This window comes from Lepisosteus platostomus, chromosome 2 (assembly GCF_059453375.1).
Source record: "Lepisosteus platostomus isolate fLepPlt1 chromosome 2, fLepPlt1.hap1, whole genome shotgun sequence".
NCBI classification, from domain to species: Eukaryota; Metazoa; Chordata; class Actinopteri; order Semionotiformes; family Lepisosteidae; genus Lepisosteus; species Lepisosteus platostomus.
In genome coordinates this window covers 28,458,035-28,476,399 of record NC_142612.1, presented here as the reverse complement: position 1 = coordinate 28,476,399, position 18,365 = coordinate 28,458,035, and the positions used below count along the sequence as shown (strand labels likewise).

The following is an 18,365-nucleotide window of genomic DNA, read 5'->3' as shown; positions in this document are numbered from 1 at the left end:
TTCATTTTTACACTTTTTCAAAACTGTACTTTTTTATAACTGTTCTATACAGTAAATGTAAAATGTTTTTGTGACTCTAGCCCTAGAATAGAACAGATTTTTTACATCGCTTCATAGTCCATTGCCACATGTTAGATTAAACATATTGTTATCATTAACACATGCGGAACAGTGGTTTGCACTGGTTCCTTGCAGAGCTGAGGCCCAGGGTTCAATTCTGATCCTGGGGTCGTATCTGTGTGGAGTTTGGGTCTTCTCTCCACGTCCCCGTGGGTTTCCTCCAGGTGCTCTGGTTTCCTCCCACAGTCTAAAGAATAGTAAGTTGATTGGCTTCTGTGAAATCTGGTCCTGGTGTGAGTGTGTTTGTTTGTGCCCACAGTGCACGCAGTGCTTGCTGGGAAAGGCTGGGAAAGGCTGTGGCTCTCTCGACATATCAGCTACTTTATATGTTATGGTGACCTGGAGACAGGCATCCAATCTCCGGTCCCAGGGGACAACAAGCAGGGAGGTAGTGCAGAGGATACACTGGGCAGGCAGGCGGTAGCAGCCGTGCAGCACATTGAAATCAGGCAGGAATCCACCTGTGATCAGGTCCTGGCTCACAGTCGAGATCAAAAAGGTTCTGACAGTTTTATGCAGATTACTGAATTTCCCTCAGACAGGCAGGTTTGTACAAGAAGGGCTTTGAGGCTATATGGGTGAAAACCCAGTTACAGAGTGCCAAACTGACAGTGCCGGACAGGCATGGCTTAAACGCTGATGAGGTAATTACCTTTTAAATGGGGGCAGGTGGCACAGACTGCTGCCCCGATCGTCAGGGCCAGATTTTGGTGTTCATAGGCCCGAAATGTGCAAAAAGAGGGGTAATCGCCAATTGAATTACTTCGAGTGGAGTGAGTTGAGCAACCATCACTTCATTACTTCTAGTTTCCAGAACAGCTGCTAGATAGCATATGATTATTGATTTGGAGCACCTAGAGTCGATCGCAAGCAAGTTGTTTCAGCTCGTTTTTCGTTAGTCACTAATGTTTCCCTCCTTCGTAGGCCCTAAAAATTTCGTTGGCCCTAGGCACTGTGCCTTCAGTGCCTAATGGGAAATCCAGCACTGCGAATCGTGTTCTCACCACTGTGAGGTGTTTGAATCATGTGTGAAGGTGTCCAGTTCCCATGGTAAAAAGGGACTGTGAGCTCGAACTTGCACAGGAGTAACATTATGTGCATATTGCAATGAAGGTCAGCTAAATAGATCAAATAGGTCACTTTGCTTTTAAAAAAAATGTTTTATTTATTTAGGTAAGTACACACAATATTGTGAAATTAAACATTAACACCAACTTTGCCTTTCCTCATTTGTGTTAATATACTGTTCCATTTGTTTGCTTTGTCCAAGGCTGGAAAGATATTCAAAAACATTAATGCCAGGTTATGTGTTCTCCCTGGGGGATGTTGCTGTGAATAAACTAAACACAGCATTTAAAATCCTGCTTCCCCACACAACTTTCACTGTATCTTTCTGCACTCATTCGGTAGGAAGTGTCAAACAACAATAGAAATTGTACACATAACTTTTAAAAGGCTTTCTTCATATTGTTCGTATTGCACAAGAGAGGTCTCTTTGAAGAAAGGGTTTCATAAATGACATCAGTCATGATGACCTCGGCCCCTCCCTTATGTTCAATGCTTTCTCTTTGGGTGCCAAAGCAAACAAACAGCACAAGACTGCAATAATGAGGACATTATGCTGCATGATACACTATTCAGCAGCCCTTTAACTGGTGGAGTGGTGTCTGGCATTGCTGCTTCACAGTTCCAGGAGCTTTCTTCAGGTCTTTCCTCCATTTGGCCTCTATGTGGACTTGGCATGTCATTCCGGTGTTGCTGCTTTTTGCCAAGTGCACCTAGAACAAGCTGATTTTGTTTTAAATTTCCCTCCATTGTTTGATCTCTGGGTCCCTTGATGGAGTTGATTGGGCTCCCAAACTATTTTCTCCCCACGGTCGGAAGACTTTGATATCACTCTCCCTTACGGCTTGTTCAGATTTTGAGACAAAACAAAGTCCTTTTATTCACTTTAAGAACATGGTTCAGACAACACGTCTGGTGTTCATAGCAAACGACATACAAAGCAACGTTATGCATTAGCAGGTTGATTAAATAATGGTTGTAGTGAATTTAACTCCTATCAGGCCTGTCTCTGCATTTACAGTTGCAATGTGAAGAAAAATCTTGGGTAAGATGAGGTTTCTGCTTCTTTCAAAGTCTCTTGCCCGGCATCTTTGTAAAGCATTCCGGAAATATCTCTCTTGTTTCCCTTCTTAAACGTAGGCATCTCTGTCAAAAGATCTTAGTATTCTGCTTCTGTTGTCTCTGGATTCTAAGATTGCTTTGCCTTTTCTGATCACTCGTGGGGGCCTCCTGTATGTATCTGTGGTTGAAGCAGTCTTATAGGGAGCTGATTTGTATATGTAATTGGACCTGAAATAAAAATAAATTATATCCATCAGTTTTTTTTTCAGAGCATGTAATTCATGAGGTTGTTATATGGAGACAACATTTGTACCTCTAAAACCTAACTTATTTCATAAGACTGCATTCTGGCTGAAGAGGTGTGTACAACATGTCCAATGCATGTTTTAAACCAGAAAATAAACTTGGTGACTGCTAAGCGAGTTTCTTAAATATTTTGACATGCAGTTTTTTGCCGATTTGTAGACATGTTGTCTACCTAGTGCTTACACAAGCTTTTGATTCATACATGATTAAAAGAGATTTATGAACACTGCTCGCTCCAGAAGGCATTCTGTTTATTTCACTGTATTATGAATGCTGAAATACAGCAAATGAAAAGCAGTTTGGAGGGCTCATTTACCTTCTTTCAAAATAAACAAAATAAACTCATACATATCATTCCTGAATTCAGATAAAATGGCTTCTTTTATGCAGTTTGATCTTAACTGTAAAATATATACATTTATATATAATATTATATATCATTTTATATGGTCATAATTCTGCTTTCTCCAGATCCTGCCTTACCTAGATCTCAGCCCATCTCTTCCTGCAAAGATACAGTACACAAGTCCCCCAACAATGAGCAGCGTAGAGCCTCCCCAGCCTACGAATACAGCAGCTCCAATTTCATACCTGAAGGAAAACAGTCATGCAGGATTGTAAGCTACATTTTAACTGAAAAGCAAAATAAGATCTGACAGGCTTTCCAGCTCTAGGCCTTTCTCACTGGTTACAAGGGTAGCATAAGCACTGAAACAGTACAATCTCACAGCTTACATACAGTACTTGACCTGTCTTTGTTGACAATACCAGTATTTAAGAGCATTTATTTCTTGGTTATTAATTAAAATGTGTACATACGTACTTCTGAGCTTTGAAATTGGGATCTACAAATTCGGCTCTGATTTTGTTTCCATACCAGGAGAATGCTATCATTGATGTCATGCCTGTTAAAAAAAACAATTTGTCTGAAAGTTTCTAAACAAATGCTGGAAAAAAAAGCACAACCTTAAAAGACAAAAGATGTTTTTATTTACCCGCAATCAGGTAATTGACTCCTGCTGCAAAAGTAACTCTAGAATTGGCAATCTCTGATCCTCCGATTTTGGTGCACTTCATTCCAATCAAGGCAAGTACTCCACCAAAGAACCCCAGGATGATACCGGTAATGATTAGTGCTCGGCAGGCATGGATGTATACTGTACATAAAAAAAAGCAAGACAAGCTTCTCTGAGCAATTTGCAGCAATCCCAAAATTACATTGAGAAGAATGTAGTAAAATTTAGACAAGCAGAGGTGATTTGCAGGTGATTGGTATAATCAGCTCACCACTCTGAAATTGCAAACAATACATTGTAACCCATCTTGCCCCCAAGAAAGTGACCACTCTCCTCAGATGAGCTCGTAGCCCATTGAATCTGATTTTCCTTCTCATTAGCATTGTGAAACATTAGCTAATTATTTGAACATTATGAAAAGAGTTCATCTTTTTAATTAAAAACGTCAAAGCTGTGAATACAATTTAACATGACATTCCTTGTTTTTTTTTCCTTTTTTGATGCACTATTTACTGGAAAACATTAATATGTTCACAAAATATTGCAACAGCAAGTTTTTCATACAGTGAAGACATCTATAGGTAACATCATTGATGATCAATTTTTAAAGTTACCCAGCACTGCTTACCTATGTAGGGAGTTTATTAAAATAATTTTCAACTCAGATCCTCACAATAGCCTTTCCAAATACAGCTCAGGTACAGTACCTACTTTTTCACTTTTCTTTCAGCAACCTGAAGTCTGTCATCCTCTCTTCGACTGGCTATTTTTAACTGTTATTTTTGGGTTAAAATGGATGTGGTTAGACAGATGAAACTGTAGGGTATCCCTTGAGCATTTCTGACTAGTGGCTAGGACTCTAGACTCTCTAATCAAGGGTTATGAGTTTAAATACCAGGTGCTCATTTTGTCCTGTGCACAGCATCAAATTCTGCTACTCACTTGTAGAACAGTAGAATTTAGTAGAATCTCTGGGCTGAAATTAACACTAGTGCCATCTCAGAGGAAAAACATGTTAAAAATGCAAAACTGCACTGAAGTGTTTGAACTGTTGTTTTGCCTACCTGGCAAGCAATGAGCGCATGGCAGGGTACACCCTGGACGGAGCGCCAGTCCATCGCAGGGCGAGCCAATCATACATGGGGACAATTTGGAGGCCACGGTAAAGGCTGAGGGGGGAAATCTGGCCCAGACACCGGAATAACTCCCTACTCTTATCACAAAATGCCTGGGGATCTTTAATGACCACTGAGAGTCAGTACCTTGGTTTAATATCTCATCCGAAAGAGGGAAGGTTATTTGTAAGGATTAGAATTCTGGTCTGCTGTGCCAAGTGAATGAATGAAGTGGGTTCCCACTTACATGTGCGGCACCTCAGGATGATAATCCCAGAGTTATTCTAAACAAGCATTACCCAGTACCATATTATCACACCAAGATTTATTTTACTTTGTCAGAAACTGCAAAATATTAGCAAGCAATGTACTGTATTTATTTAATACAAAAATGCAGGAATCTACATAACCAAGTCTGTTTTTCTGGTGTAGTATTTTTAAAAGTTAATCGTGATCTGTAGTATTCAAAGTGATTGTAGTAGAACTAAAATAAATAACAAAAATAATAAATTTTCAGGTAATCATTGGTTTACAACATTTGGAAATTAAAATCTTTAAATCTTTAAATGATTAAACAAGGAACAGCACCCAATAATTAGAGACCTTTGCAGAGGTTTATAGATTATTTAGCTATTGTGATCTCACTTGGTTATGACCTGGCTGTAGGATGAGGAGGCTAAGATTTAGTGAAGAGTTAACCCAGTTGGGTACAACTTACGTAGCTGTGGGGAAATGATGTTGGGAATGATTATGATTTAGAACAGCCATGTTGACAGTGGTTTGGTTGTTGTCATCTCTTCCAGTTTCCATTTATGAACTTCCATTTAATTTCAATCACAATTATTTAGAAAGGGTCTTTTACTTATACTGAATAGTAGCATATGGTCCTAATTAACACTGTCCCTCTGGGTCTAATATTACCTGAATAGAAAGTTACAATGTATTTTTAGTGATGCTGATTTCTACTCTGCCACTATTCTAATTACTGTCAGATTTCTCTGAGTTAATTAGCAATCAGTTGAGCACAGATCTATCAGATCTATTAACATTAACATCAACATAAAAACATCAACATAAAAACATTAACATCAACATAAAACAAACATTAACATCTGATGGCCACCCTCATACAGAAGGCAGAAGGCTATGTAAAGAATGCATAACTTAAGGGTACAAGCATAAAAAACAAGAATGATACCAAAGATAGAATATATCACTAATAAAACAAATTGTAAAATTCTCTACTTGTATATAATTGTAATAGAAGAGATGGAAGAGCAATAAGATATTTGTGACAGCAATTTCTAACTCACTTAAAATGTATTATTAAAATTATACAAAAAACGCTGTTCTGCTGGAATTCTTATGACATAGGTTTCCATATTAATTTTATGCAAAATGTTCCAAAAATGTAACAATCTGAAAATCTACCTTATTCGATCAAGAACCATCTTCCCTGTAATGAGACAGTGTATTATTCACAGAACAGGATCTTCTCTAACGTAAACTTTAAAGCAAGGATTGGATAAAACCTGCTGTGAGAAACCAATGTTATCACAATTTCATTACAAATCCCAAATGTTGCTCTGTAAAAAAAAGAGATTAAATGATTTACCTGGTAGTGCCAGCAAGGAGGGAAATTCTTTGCAATCAGACACTCCGGTTGAATCAGAGATGCAGCTTTTCCAAAGGTTGGAGAAGTAGTTGGCAGTGGTGAGGACAATGCCATCAATACTGGAATAATTCCAGTATTCTGTTGGCATGGTGGAACAAACTAATATCCAGCCTGAAACACACAAGACAAAGCAACCAATTTCTGTGTACATGATCAGCTCTCTGTAATTCATTTTTTTATTTCCTGAATTGAAGAAGCTTAAATCAGGCAGAGAAAGAAGTGAGTGCTTTCTCGGTGAACTGCAGGTGAGTGTGACAACCCCACACCTACCCCAACTCTACCTTTAACTGCAGGGATCTCAGAACGTACTGTTGATATTGAGGGAAATCAGAGACTATACATTCACACTTGCCAAACTGGCTCATACTGCGTATTAAGGCTTTGACTTTCACCTCATTCAGTATGCCCCTATACTACTTTATCTTTAAGGATGAGTGTTTGTCAGGTTCAGTGACTGCTTTCTCAGGAGAATGCCCCATGGAGGTCATGGGGGAATAGTGCTGTGTTATCTATCTTTTAAATCAGGTGGCCACAAGAAAGGTTGTTCTCTCTCAGTGATCGTTTTCCAGATAAATTTCTATCCTCAATTCAGAACTGAAATGAGAATATTTGTATACACATGAATACATTAATGATCTATAAATATTCATATAAACCTTCTTATTAATGTAATTAAGAATGTAAAGTCACTTTCTCAAATGAATATACCACATTTTCTAATGATATTATTTTTGGTATCGTGAACGAGATTTTTATTTTCCTTAAATATTGTTTTTGTCCACACTGGCTTAACAATTAGGACATGATAAACAAACAAAGCTTAATTGCTGATGCAGTGATAATTATAAATTGCTTGGACTGAAGTCTCAGAAGCACAGGGTACAGGCAGTTCAGAACCAATATTGGATAAATTAGAAGTTCTGATAACCTAAATATGTAAGTTAAACCACAAAGTGTTGACACAGGCGCAGCTATTATATTGGGTGATGAGATCAGGAAGAATACATAGATTAAAAAGATTTTATTGGAAGGTCTTATCTAGTACTGTAACAATGACAGTTGATAACACTAAAACACACACTATGTTATATTCATATTTCTAGCAAACTTTTGATAAAAGACCACATAAAAAGCGAATTCTCGAATAAAAAAAAGGAATCCAGGGAAATATATGAAAATGAATCAAGAATTCATTAACTAGCAGTAAACAGTTTTTCATCTTAAGGGGAATAACCACCATCTCGGCTGATGTGACCCAAGGCTCTGTTTTAGTCCCATTGTTCTTCCTGATTTATATAGATGATTTCAATACTGTTATAGTCAGCTAATTATTTAAGTCTGCCAATATAAAAATAGGCATCGTGGCAAACACACTTAGCAAATTAAATTCTAAGGTGTCAAATAATTCCCAAAGGAAGGACATGTTGTATACTGCAGATGTTGCTATACCAAAAAAATAAGATGTAGAAATGATTCAACAAAGAGTAATTGTCATATACAAATAGTATTAAGCAGCTAAATCTCTTCTGTCTAGAAGAAAGGTGATTGAGAAGAGCTTTGATCTAAGTACTGTAAATACATTTCTAGGAGCTATAGAAAGTGTCACCCCAGGGAGCTACCGTATTTCACTTTTAGTAAAAGTAGAAACACAGAGAAAATCATAACAATAGTGAATAGAAAACACTTCTTTGCACAAACAGTTGTGGGTATGTGGAACATGCTTGTTTTGGAAGTCCACTGTGTCCATAGATGTCCATTCCAGGCTTTTCAAGAATTAGTTCAGAGAAATGTATTTTAAGACATATTTAGTTAGTAAACTAGTGAACAAATGAACTAGATGTGCTAAATGGCCTCCTCTTGTTTGTAGGTTTTATTTTGTATGTTTCATCAATCCGTCACTAAAATCTGGAACTGTTCCCCTGGGGCTTAAACTTGAAGTCTAAAATTATCTTCATTGCTCCGATAAAAAAGATCTTAGACTCCAGTGTGCTCAGTAATTATGGTATAAAATCTAAATTTCCATTTTTGGCAAAGGTTCTAGAAACCACTGTCTACTGTTCAGTATCAGGGTTACTTATCTACAAATATACTGAACGATTCATCATTTAAAATTAAAGAAATGTTCTATGCAGTTATGATATGTCAATTCATTTTCTAAAAATTACTGGTCTCGATAGATAGATAATAGAAATTATGAAATATTAAAAAAACATAAAGCATTGTCTCACCACAACATGCATGTTATTGGGAGGCTATAGAGTAAGTAAATCTATAAAATAAGTTGGTCTGTAACAGTTAAGCCAATTCAAGCATGTGATGTGATATTTTCTGATATAATAAAAAAGTAAAGGTAATTTTGTTCATCTTTGTCTATCAAAATAAAGATGCTTTTAAAGGAAACGATCTGGCCTGGATATTCATATCTAATTGACACAATTTTGTTATACTAGTATATATTGTTTTCCTTGAACTTGAAGATGAGTCGTTAATTTACCAGACTGAGTCCCGAATTGCCAAAGAATGTGTTTCCAAAACACTGACAACAAACCTGTGATTTCTAAACAGTGACAAATCCACCTTCAAGAGAGGTCATGGCTCCTCAGGCTGTAGTGGGGTGAAGAAAACAGGAGACACAGAAAAATGTCCAGCAGGTGGTGGAATTCATGGGATTGGACAGAAAGAAGGGAATCCTGTAGCACAACCTATACTTTAATTTTGTTTAAATCTGCCAAGACACTTATATCTTTAAATCAGAAAATAAGTTAGTGGTTCCCAGGGCTTTTTCTTTAGCTAGAAAAGATCAACATCTTTATTTTTCTGCTGATACTGGCATGGTTACTAGTTCTTTTTCTGTGTGAATTCAAGGCTATCACTGCAAAAGATTTTATCAGTCTCTGCCATTCCAGAAAACACATTTTTATCTGATGAATACCCACAACTAAAACCTATTAAGCACGGTAGGCAGATTTTTAAACTTGCGTACTTGTACTGTATAACAGGAGCCTTGTCTATTGACTATGAATGATAATGGTAATTATAATACACTTATTTTGTATTACTGGAAAAAAACTCATGACTTCTTTTCTGTCCACCTCAGCAGCGTAGTTTACAGAATAATCCTTCATGCTTAACATTTTAAAATTCACTTTTATTATTATATAATATTCTTTGCATACACATATATAAGAATATATTGATATATAAAATATATTATATATGAAAGAAATAGACTTCTGATTGTTTAAACAAACTTCTACAACAGCTACAATTTTTGAGAGAAACATTTGCTAGTTTGTTTTAAAACTTAAAAATACTGAATATGAGGGTGAGGTTTTATGCTCAAGGAAACTACACAAAATCTCAGGTAAGCATCATGGAAATATCTTCCTTTGACCTTTTGTTTTGAATAACCTACTATTTTTAGGTTTGTTTGTGGTTAAATAATAGTTTAGGGATGTATTATCTGGTCAGGACAAGGTGTTCAACAAAGCTGTACTCTCTTCTTTGAAGCAGGTTCTACTGCAAAGGCCCAGATTGTGACCAATTCTTAACACTGACTGAATGCTTAAGCCACCAGATCAGGATCCCTTGCTTAATATTAAATTGTTCTGGCAGAGCAATTCTACACTGACAGAAATACAGTATGTCTTAAATGTGCACTACATCTGACCCTACACTCCTTTACATAGTACTGTAGATACATGACCGTTTGTCTATGTGAATGTGTTTGCAGTCCCAATACATTCAGACACATATAGCCTAGAGGTGGAAAAAACATTTCTGCATGATGTACAACAAATGTACAGTACATCCCATGTTTTTTCCATATTTCAGAGACCTATGTAGGAAAACTAGGGTTGGTTGTTTTATGCTGGATCTGCAAGAGGAATGCCATGGGACAGGTGTGCTTTGGTTAAATTGTTCTCAAAGGAGTCAAACGACTTGATTGGTTTCTTTGTCTTCTTCTGAACATCCTCTACAACTAAGATGTGCATCACTGACCCTGAGTCATTAACACCATGTTGTCTCCCTGGGGCCAAGGTGACAAACACTCCAATGGACCAGGCACTTAATTACTTATACCTAGTAAGGTGAAACTACTGCAGGAGCACTAGCAGAAACATAATGGACCTATAATCACAGGAAGCTAACAAAGCGTGATGGTGAAAAATACAACATCAGTTAGTACATAACTGTCTAGAGAGACAGATGGAAAAGATAGAAAAGTTGTAGCTCTTTACATAACAAGGAGCATTCAGGCACAGAAACCTAAAATAGAGGAATTAAGGAACTACCATCTAGATACATAAACTTTACAAAAACATTCATAGTGCATAGTGTTGGGTTAGTGTTATATAGTGCTATAGTGTTTTATAATAAAATCAGGAATGAACGTGTAAAGAAAGAAGGAGTTACCTGAGGCAATTTAAACTTTTCTCACATAGATTGGGAAATAAATCACTAGGGATATCAGCAACTGAAAATGAAATGGTAACCATGTCTCTCAACAGGTTTTTTGTGTTTCAGAGCATCCAAAAGAAAAAAGGCCTGTGTTTATATTGTCTTTTTAACTATCATCCACAAAGAGTGAGGAAACAGAGATGGAGAAAACATATACATACATATATACATATACATACATATACACACATATACACACATAAACATATGGAGGCTCACTTATTTTTGTCATGTGATCCGATCAGATTCATTGGAGAAAGCAATGATGCTTGGAATGGTCAGTGGAACAAGAAGACGAGGCCGCCAAAGAACGCTGTGGCTCGACCCATCGAAACTGACACTGGCTTAGGTATAGAACAGCTGAAAGGGAAAGTCCAAGACCGGAAAGCGTGGTGAGAGATGGCCTATAGAACCGCCGAGAGTCTGATCCAACTGACCAGATAACATCATCATCATGTGTTTGAACTGTGGGAGGAAACTAGAGCACCTGAGGAAACCCACACAAACTCCACACACATAGCAGCCCAGGAATTGAGCCCAGGACCCCAGCACTGCAGGACACCATTACTGCACCACCATGCCACCCTCAGGTGTTTACAGAGGAAGACACTGGCATCGTGTATCAAGCTAAACAAAAATATAATACTAGATTAAATGATATTGGATTAGAGGTTTTGATTACATTTTTTAGCAAGAAACTGTTATGGATAAAAACAGGGCATACAAGATTGTATATTTAGATTTTCAGAAGACATTTGATAAGGTCTTTGATAAAAGATTAATTCAGTTCTACTTAGAAGGCACTGAAAAGCATTAATGGTAATGTCTTTGAATTAAGAATGGGTTAATAAGTAAGAAAGAGAATACAGACAGATTGCAAATGCTCAAATTGGAGTGATGGGTTTGTATGATGACCACTGCTCTTTACATCAGCGATCTAGGCTCTGGTTTAGCCAGTAAACCAGTCAGGTTCACATTTGATACAACAGGAGGAGCAGGAATATGCCGAGGAACACCAAAAGAAAATTCAAGACTGGAAGGTAAGCGCTCAGTAGAAACTACTCGCTAACAGATTTATTACATTATTTGTGTAGTACTAGAGTATTATGCAGTTGAAAAAACATAAACTATAGATATACATTAGGGAACTGATATTTAAGGAACTATATATGAACAAGAATTAGATGTTTATTTTTTGTGTAGACAATGTGGTAAATAGATAAAACGACAAGCAGAATTCAATAGGTTTTTTGTTAAACTTGAACAATGTTTCAATTAGAATAATATGTACAACGTTGGTCACCAAGTTACAAAATAGAAATTGCTGCTCTGAAATTAGTAGAGAGAGGAGTGAGCATATACATTACTGGGCTTAAAGAAAAATCATTTTCTGATAGGCTAAGAAAACTCAATTGTTATAATCTTTAATGTCTTTTAAGAGAGAAAACTGTAAAGAAACCTGAGAATATTGAGAAAGTCAACCCAATGAACTTCATCAAAAGTGAAATGCAAATCATTGAAGTGCATTTAAAACTGAGCACTGCAGAGGACTTCCTACATAATGGGTTATGAGCTACTCAGCCAACTATCAAAGATGATACACTGGCTTCTTTAAAAAAAGTAGAAGAAAAAAATATATATTACAAAATCTATAGTATATATATATGTTAACAAATATATTCTTTAATACATTCATAAAACTAACACCTACAAAACCAACTAAAAACATAGAATACAAATAACCATATTTCTGTGGCATTCAACCCCAAAGATGCTGAAAAGTCATTCAGTCCAATTAAATATGTTCTGACACCAAGTTACACAAAGGCATCTCTGTCTGAGGTCACTCCTATGTTTGTCCTGGAGACGGATCCTTTGGAAATTGTAGAAATCTTGGAACCCTCTGACTCTCTAGATCTTCTTGATCCATTGGAATATTTTCCATGTATGGTCCTGTTTCTGGATTTGGGGTGGACATAAGACATTGCACTATAAACGTAGGTTGAACTGCAAGAAAAACAAGTACAGCTGAATTATTGTTAGACTCTTACTGAACAACCATCTCTTGGCTTACAGTCATAACATATACAGTACAACAAAATAAGTCATTCATGTTAACGGGTAATAAATGTTGTTAAAGTTGGTTGCATGCTGAGTACAGTGGTTAAAGTTTTTTTCACTTTTTCCATACTGTATTAATCTGATAAAGAACTATAATAATAATAATAATAATAATCATCATCATCATCATCATCATCATTATCATCATCATCATCATCGTCGTCATTGCATGTAAATGTGCCTTGTTATTTTATGTACATGTAGGAGGGAGCCCACATCAAACTGAGTGTAGAACCTACTTGGGTGACATGAGGCTGCATTAGACACCAGCAGACCCACTACACAGCAGATCATGTGAAAAAGCGAGAAGCTGTTTCACCAATTAACCTAAAATAACCACATTATGCAAGCCCAAGGTGGAATTTAGCCAGACCCCTGGGGTTAACTGTGTTAAGGTCTGATCCAAAGGACATCACCTTCCACATTACAGTATCCCTGAACACCATTCTGGAAGATTGTATCCCAGGACAGACTCGGTCTTACTTACAGTATATTCTCAAGCTACAAGATTTTAACACTGCAGGCTTTGTAAAAATATTTGCTCCCCCAACCAAGAACTAACACAATGCTAAGAATGTTCTAGCATTATTATTCATGTTAATACATTTTTAACAAACAAAGTTTTATGGAATTGATGTACAGCTAGATGTTTTCTCTCTCCACTTATGCTAACACTCCACTGTTAGCCTTATTGAAACTTAAAAAATTAGGACACTAAACATTTTTAAGCTAATGAAAACCAATTTTCAAAAAGAGGATCAATCCAAAGTATAATCTGTGTTTTGAATGGTTCCTTGGATGAGGATTTAGTGCTAAGCTTAAGAGTAATTTTAATCATAGTTATATTTGATTTTTTAAATTTGACATTTAAGGTAATGTTTCTAACATTGCATCTCACCTTTTGGGGAAGATATCTTTCAGGATAGAGACAGCATAAAGAATGGCTCCTCCCATTATCAAAAAAGCACCAACTAATCCAAGGAATATGGGGGTTCCTGGAATAAATCTGTAAAAAAGTGCATAGTTAATTTCTTATTTACGACGTTAAGACGTTTCTCTGGATTCATTAAATGTTTATGGTGAAGTAAATTGATATACCCTTTTCTGAAAAAGTAGAAGCAAACACCTAATGTTAAAAATTGAAAATAAACATTTGAACTTGTTTTAGTACCTCTTAAATTAGAATACTGAAATACTTTTGTAACACCTTTCTAATTCATTTCTCGGTGGATTTTCACAATAGTACAGTAGTGACGTAATTGCAGTTTACAAGATTCAGCAAAAATTGCTATTACTGAAACATTCAAACATTCAATATTTATCTTATGAAAACAATTACTGTACATAGAAGAAAAAACATATAGTACAGTATATGAAGACCAGTGATTTGATATGCAGTCAGAAATTAAAGAACAGACTACATATATTGCACTTATGTGACAAACATTTTTTTACAGTTTTTATTGTTTTGGCCAATCTATTCTGTCCTGAAGCAATTCAAAATGTGTTTCTCTGATTATACTATTATACTAGATCATAAACACAATTTATTAATTGTGAAGGAAGTGCAGTGCTTAAGAAAATTCCAATGTATATTTGCAAATACACATTCAGGCATTAAAAACTATTTTAAAATATGCTAAATAAATAAAGACTAATGGTTCCAATATTCGGCCAATAATTTATTGCACTTTCAGTATATATTTAATAGTCTTGATAAGAAGACAAAATCTGAATTATTGCCTTGCATTTCTCACAATACTGTCTTATTAGATGCTGAAAATAGAAACTGTGTAAATATTTGGAGATAATAAACATGAATATTAAGATGTTAAAAATACCACTGCCATTGTGTGAGATTTTGAACTTTAAAATAAAATCTGTTTTATTAAGTCCACCGGGTGTACCTACCATTTGTTTTACAGATTATGGATATCAATATTCTAAATGACATGTGGAGAATGAGAGATGCAACCAAATGTTAAAAATAAAAGCAAACCCCTTGCAAATCATGCTAAGCACACTATTTTGATAAGTACATAGTATTAAAGAAGACTACAAATTAAGTTCATGCATAGTAAACTTTTGAAATATAATTATGTACCACATTTTTGTTTCTCACAGCTGTAACAGCTTACAGTGCCTTACTTCTCTGGGTGGAAAACCAAACACTGACAGCAATAAATAGTAAAATAACTAAAATTCCTTTGTACCATATATGGTTATTAAAACCTTTGGAGGTTGTGGAATTTTTTTTAAATAATATTCACAATTTCAGTCAAAACTTTTCCCACCTGAAAAAATGTAAGCATTTAGAAGTATTTTGAACATTGTCAAGCAGCGCATTACACAAGATACAATTAAAGGCATGTCATTATTAAAAACAAAAAATACAACCCCTGAACAAAAACCCCAGAATTCTACAGTTCATCACTTACTGTAGTCCAGTGACAGTTGGGTTGAAGGTATCTGTAGCAATTTGGTTTATGTACAAGCAATATCCAGCACAGTTTGACAAACCTGCACAAAAGATATTTCAGCGATATCGTTATAAGGTGGAAACAAAAAAATGCGACCTTAATAAAGGTGCGCAGAATTTTCCAATTTCATACGATTTTACAATATGTGCTTTTCTTCCAGTTCTACATTTTGTTTGTAACATGATTTCACTGTATTGGATTACAGCACTCTTAGCAAAAACTCGCTGATTTGGGTATCTTTCACACCTTAGCTCGCACCTACGAAACCAGTGACTGCACACAGGGGACAACGAAAATTATAGGCAGACTTCCTTGAATTTCACTTTGCCTACACTTACAATGCACTGCAATATTTCTTATCTCCCTTCCACAGTTCTCAGTATTGAGCAGCTTGAAGAATGTCTCCCATTATAGAGTAGAGAAACCACATTTTAACTATGGTATTCAACATTTAATGTTTTTAAAAAAAATGTAATACAAGATATTAGTTAATACTTACCACCAACAAAATGAAATACTGCTGCTATGAATAACACTTTATCCTTGGTTTTGTCATTTCCCCCAATGAAAGTACACTCCATCCCCAGGAAAGCCAGGATGGCTCCAAAAAATCCCAGGGAAAGACCGATCATCACGAGACCCCGGACACCTTGGATATATCCTGTTCAAAACAAATCAATTTCAGTGCCAGTTGAATTTAATGTGTATTCATATGGAAATGTAATAATACAGTATATGGTTGAAATAGTGACATTTCCTAGATCTTGACAAAGTGGGGATAATTTTAGGTCTTGATTTTGCAGTGTTCAGGAAGCTTTTGGGTTTTGTTTTTGATTTGCCAACTTTTGGATTTAGTTTTAGGCCTACTGAAATTCATAAAGGACAGTTTCTAAATTAAACCAATGCAGTTCAAATTTGATCAACAACAGAAAGATTTTGCAAAACAAAATCTTTTGTTGCCGTATGTACTGGGAGAAGTATTTCTGCTTGGATGCTAAACATTTTAAGTATGCATATTCTGGGGAACAGTTGGTTTTCATTGAGTGTTAATGTGAACAACTGAACCACAGTCACTCTGTTGTATTCCAGTACATTCCTGTGAGAGTTTTTGTGTGGGTCTCCAGAGCTAGAATTTATTTTTTGATGGAGGATGAGATCATGACAAGGCATCAAAAGTCTGACTAAGATAAAAATATATTGGATTTTATTAATCGTACACTGAACTGATAATTATACTTTATTAACACAGATGCAATTGTGTATGTTCTAGCATTTCTAAAAACAGTTATTTTGTTTGATTGAAAGCAATACTGCTTGAGAAAAGAAAAGGAAAATTATAAATAAAAACAGTTTTCCCATAAAGATATACATTTAATGTTTGCCAGTCTGTTTTGAACTAAGGCTGCTAATAGCTAAAAAGGTTTAAAACTACTGCACATTTGATGTAATTTGATGTGAAAACACAATACTGGAACTCAAAAGTCAAGCTTCATGGTTGTCTTTATTTGTGAGGATGATTAACATTAAAATATAAATAAATGTGTTATTAAAACATAGTAAATATTAGTGTTGATCATTCTATCACCCCTTCAAAATCCTTGGTGCAACCCATTGGTTTATTCTAGGGTGTTCTAGTTCTTTTGTCATTTTAGGCAAGATGTCGTTCCACAAACCAAGAGGTTTGAAATCAAACACAATTCTCAGTTTTCATCAAAACCCTGTTGTTAAGGTTTGTGTGTAGCTACTGAACCTCAGCTGGTAAAACAGATCTTAGGTTGGAATTATAATTTTTTTTGTACCAGAAAGCAAATTTCATTATGATTTGTTAAAAGAAAACAAGGAGATAATATTTAACTGTATAGACACACTGGAAGTATTCTGTCAGAATATTGACACACATCACTCCTATTTTCCCAAGAGCTGTCCTGCTCCAAATAGCTCCGGGGAAAGGGTATGTGTTGCCCTCACTTACATCTGAGGCTCTGCAATGTGTAGCAGAACTTTTCTTGCCTGAATGTATCCAGTGGTCTGCTTCAAGTCAAAGACTAGCTTTGCATCCCGAACTCTACATAACTTTGACTTCCACAATTACTTGTGGCACAGTTTCTTTCTAAACTTTTTAACTGAACCTTGATATTTGCCCCACAGAGATGTTACAGATATATGGGCCCCACACTGTGAGGTCTACACAGCAAGGCTCACATCTTGTTTTATTTGAGAAGGCAATACAATGTTAGTGAACGCTGAAAGACATTATTTAAAAGGCCATTGAGAAGAATGCAATAAAAAATAATTCGTATGACGTATATTCCTGATTCAGAAGTATAGAATATGACAAGGGAAGTATCAAAGATGAACAAGTGGAAAACTGTTACTACACTTTGTTAAAGGATGCAATAGGAAAGGCAGCAAATGGGAAAAAGAAAAAAATACATACTCTCCACTCCCCACAACACTGCGAAGTCCCTGCAGTTAACCACCGCGGTTGAATCAATGAAGCAGTCCTTCCAGAGGTTAGACCAGTACCACGCTATAGAGATGATGTGGCTGCCACCCTTGCCCCCAATCTCAGCCACTTTCCAGTGATCCATGGCCATAGTACAAGCTACAAAGATCCAGCCTGTGGTCGACACAAGAAAGCCAAATATCTGTGCCAGCCTTTTCCTCATAGTTTTTCACAAAGAATAGAAGGCACCTTCCCTTCTCCGAGCAAGAAATGGCAGACACTCTAGTTCTGAGGGCACCAAGGAGGGGAGTGGAGAGAACTCTTAGGTAAAGTATAAGATGAGTTCTGACTGGCTGAGGCTGGATCTGTTAGGTGTAATCACTATTGTTTTTTTTTTTAATGTTCATAGCTTATAATAGCCACTGTTTAAAAGGGGTGGGGTTAAACTGTCCTTGTACATCTTTACAAATGGTTTTCCAGGGCTGCATTTGCTGACAA

General features: G+C 36.1%; 2 protein-coding genes across 4 annotated transcripts; both read right to left on the bottom strand.

The window, feature by feature from the left end:
- Positions 1-1,266: 1,266 nt before the first annotated feature.
- LOC148676162 (claudin-10-like) lies at positions 1,267-6,758 on the bottom strand. Of its 2 annotated transcripts, XM_088603786.1 has the most exons (6): positions 6,630-6,758; positions 6,300-6,470; positions 3,549-3,710; positions 3,377-3,458; positions 3,037-3,144; positions 1,267-2,475 (listed from the first exon to the last, which is right to left on the bottom strand). In XM_088603786.1, the coding sequence occupies exons 2-6, from the start codon at positions 6,445-6,447 to the stop codon at positions 2,316-2,318; spliced, it is 660 nt and encodes a 219-aa protein (XP_088459912.1). In that variant the 5' UTR covers positions 6,448-6,470; positions 6,630-6,758; the 3' UTR covers positions 1,267-2,315. The 2 variants fall into 2 exon arrangements, with proteins under 2 accessions (XP_088459912.1, XP_088459903.1); XM_088603777.1 differs by having other exon boundaries at positions 6,300-6,711.
- Positions 6,759-10,837: 4,079 nt separating this feature from the next.
- Positions 10,838-18,240, bottom strand: LOC148676161 (claudin-10-like). 2 transcript variants are annotated; one of them, XM_088603755.1, is made up of 5 exons: positions 17,859-18,240; positions 15,921-16,082; positions 15,380-15,461; positions 13,840-13,947; positions 10,838-12,827 (listed from the first exon to the last, which is right to left on the bottom strand). In XM_088603755.1, the coding sequence occupies exons 1-5, from the start codon at positions 18,088-18,090 to the stop codon at positions 12,638-12,640; spliced, it is 774 nt and encodes a 257-aa protein (XP_088459881.1). In that variant the 5' UTR covers positions 18,091-18,240; the 3' UTR covers positions 10,838-12,637. The 2 variants fall into 2 exon arrangements, with proteins under 2 accessions (XP_088459881.1, XP_088459891.1); XM_088603765.1 differs by having other exon boundaries at positions 10,838-12,779.
- Between the last annotated feature and the right edge of the window lie 125 nt (positions 18,241-18,365).

Coding starts and splice junctions, on each gene's coding strand:
- LOC148676162 (XM_088603777.1), bottom strand. CDS start 6,531: ATGAATTACAGAGAGCTGATCATGTACACAGAAATTGGTTGCTTTGTC. Junction 3,711..6,299: donor CTCCTTGCTGGCACTACCAG/GTAAATCATTTA, acceptor TTTTATGTACAG/TATACATCCATGCCTGCCGA. Junction 3,459..3,548: donor AGTCAATTACCTGATTGCGG/GTAAATAAAAAC, acceptor TTTTTTTAACAG/GCATGACATCAATGATAGCA.
- LOC148676161 (XM_088603755.1), bottom strand. CDS start 18,090: ATGAGGAAAAGGCTGGCACAGATATTTGGCTTTCTTGTGTCGACCACA. Junction 16,083..17,858: donor AGTGTTGTGGGGAGTGGAGA/GTATGTATTTTT, acceptor TGTTTTGAACAG/GATATATCCAAGGTGTCCGG. Junction 12,828..13,839: donor AAAGATATCTTCCCCAAAAG/GTGAGATGCAAT, acceptor TTTTTCTTGCAG/TTCAACCTACGTTTATAGTG.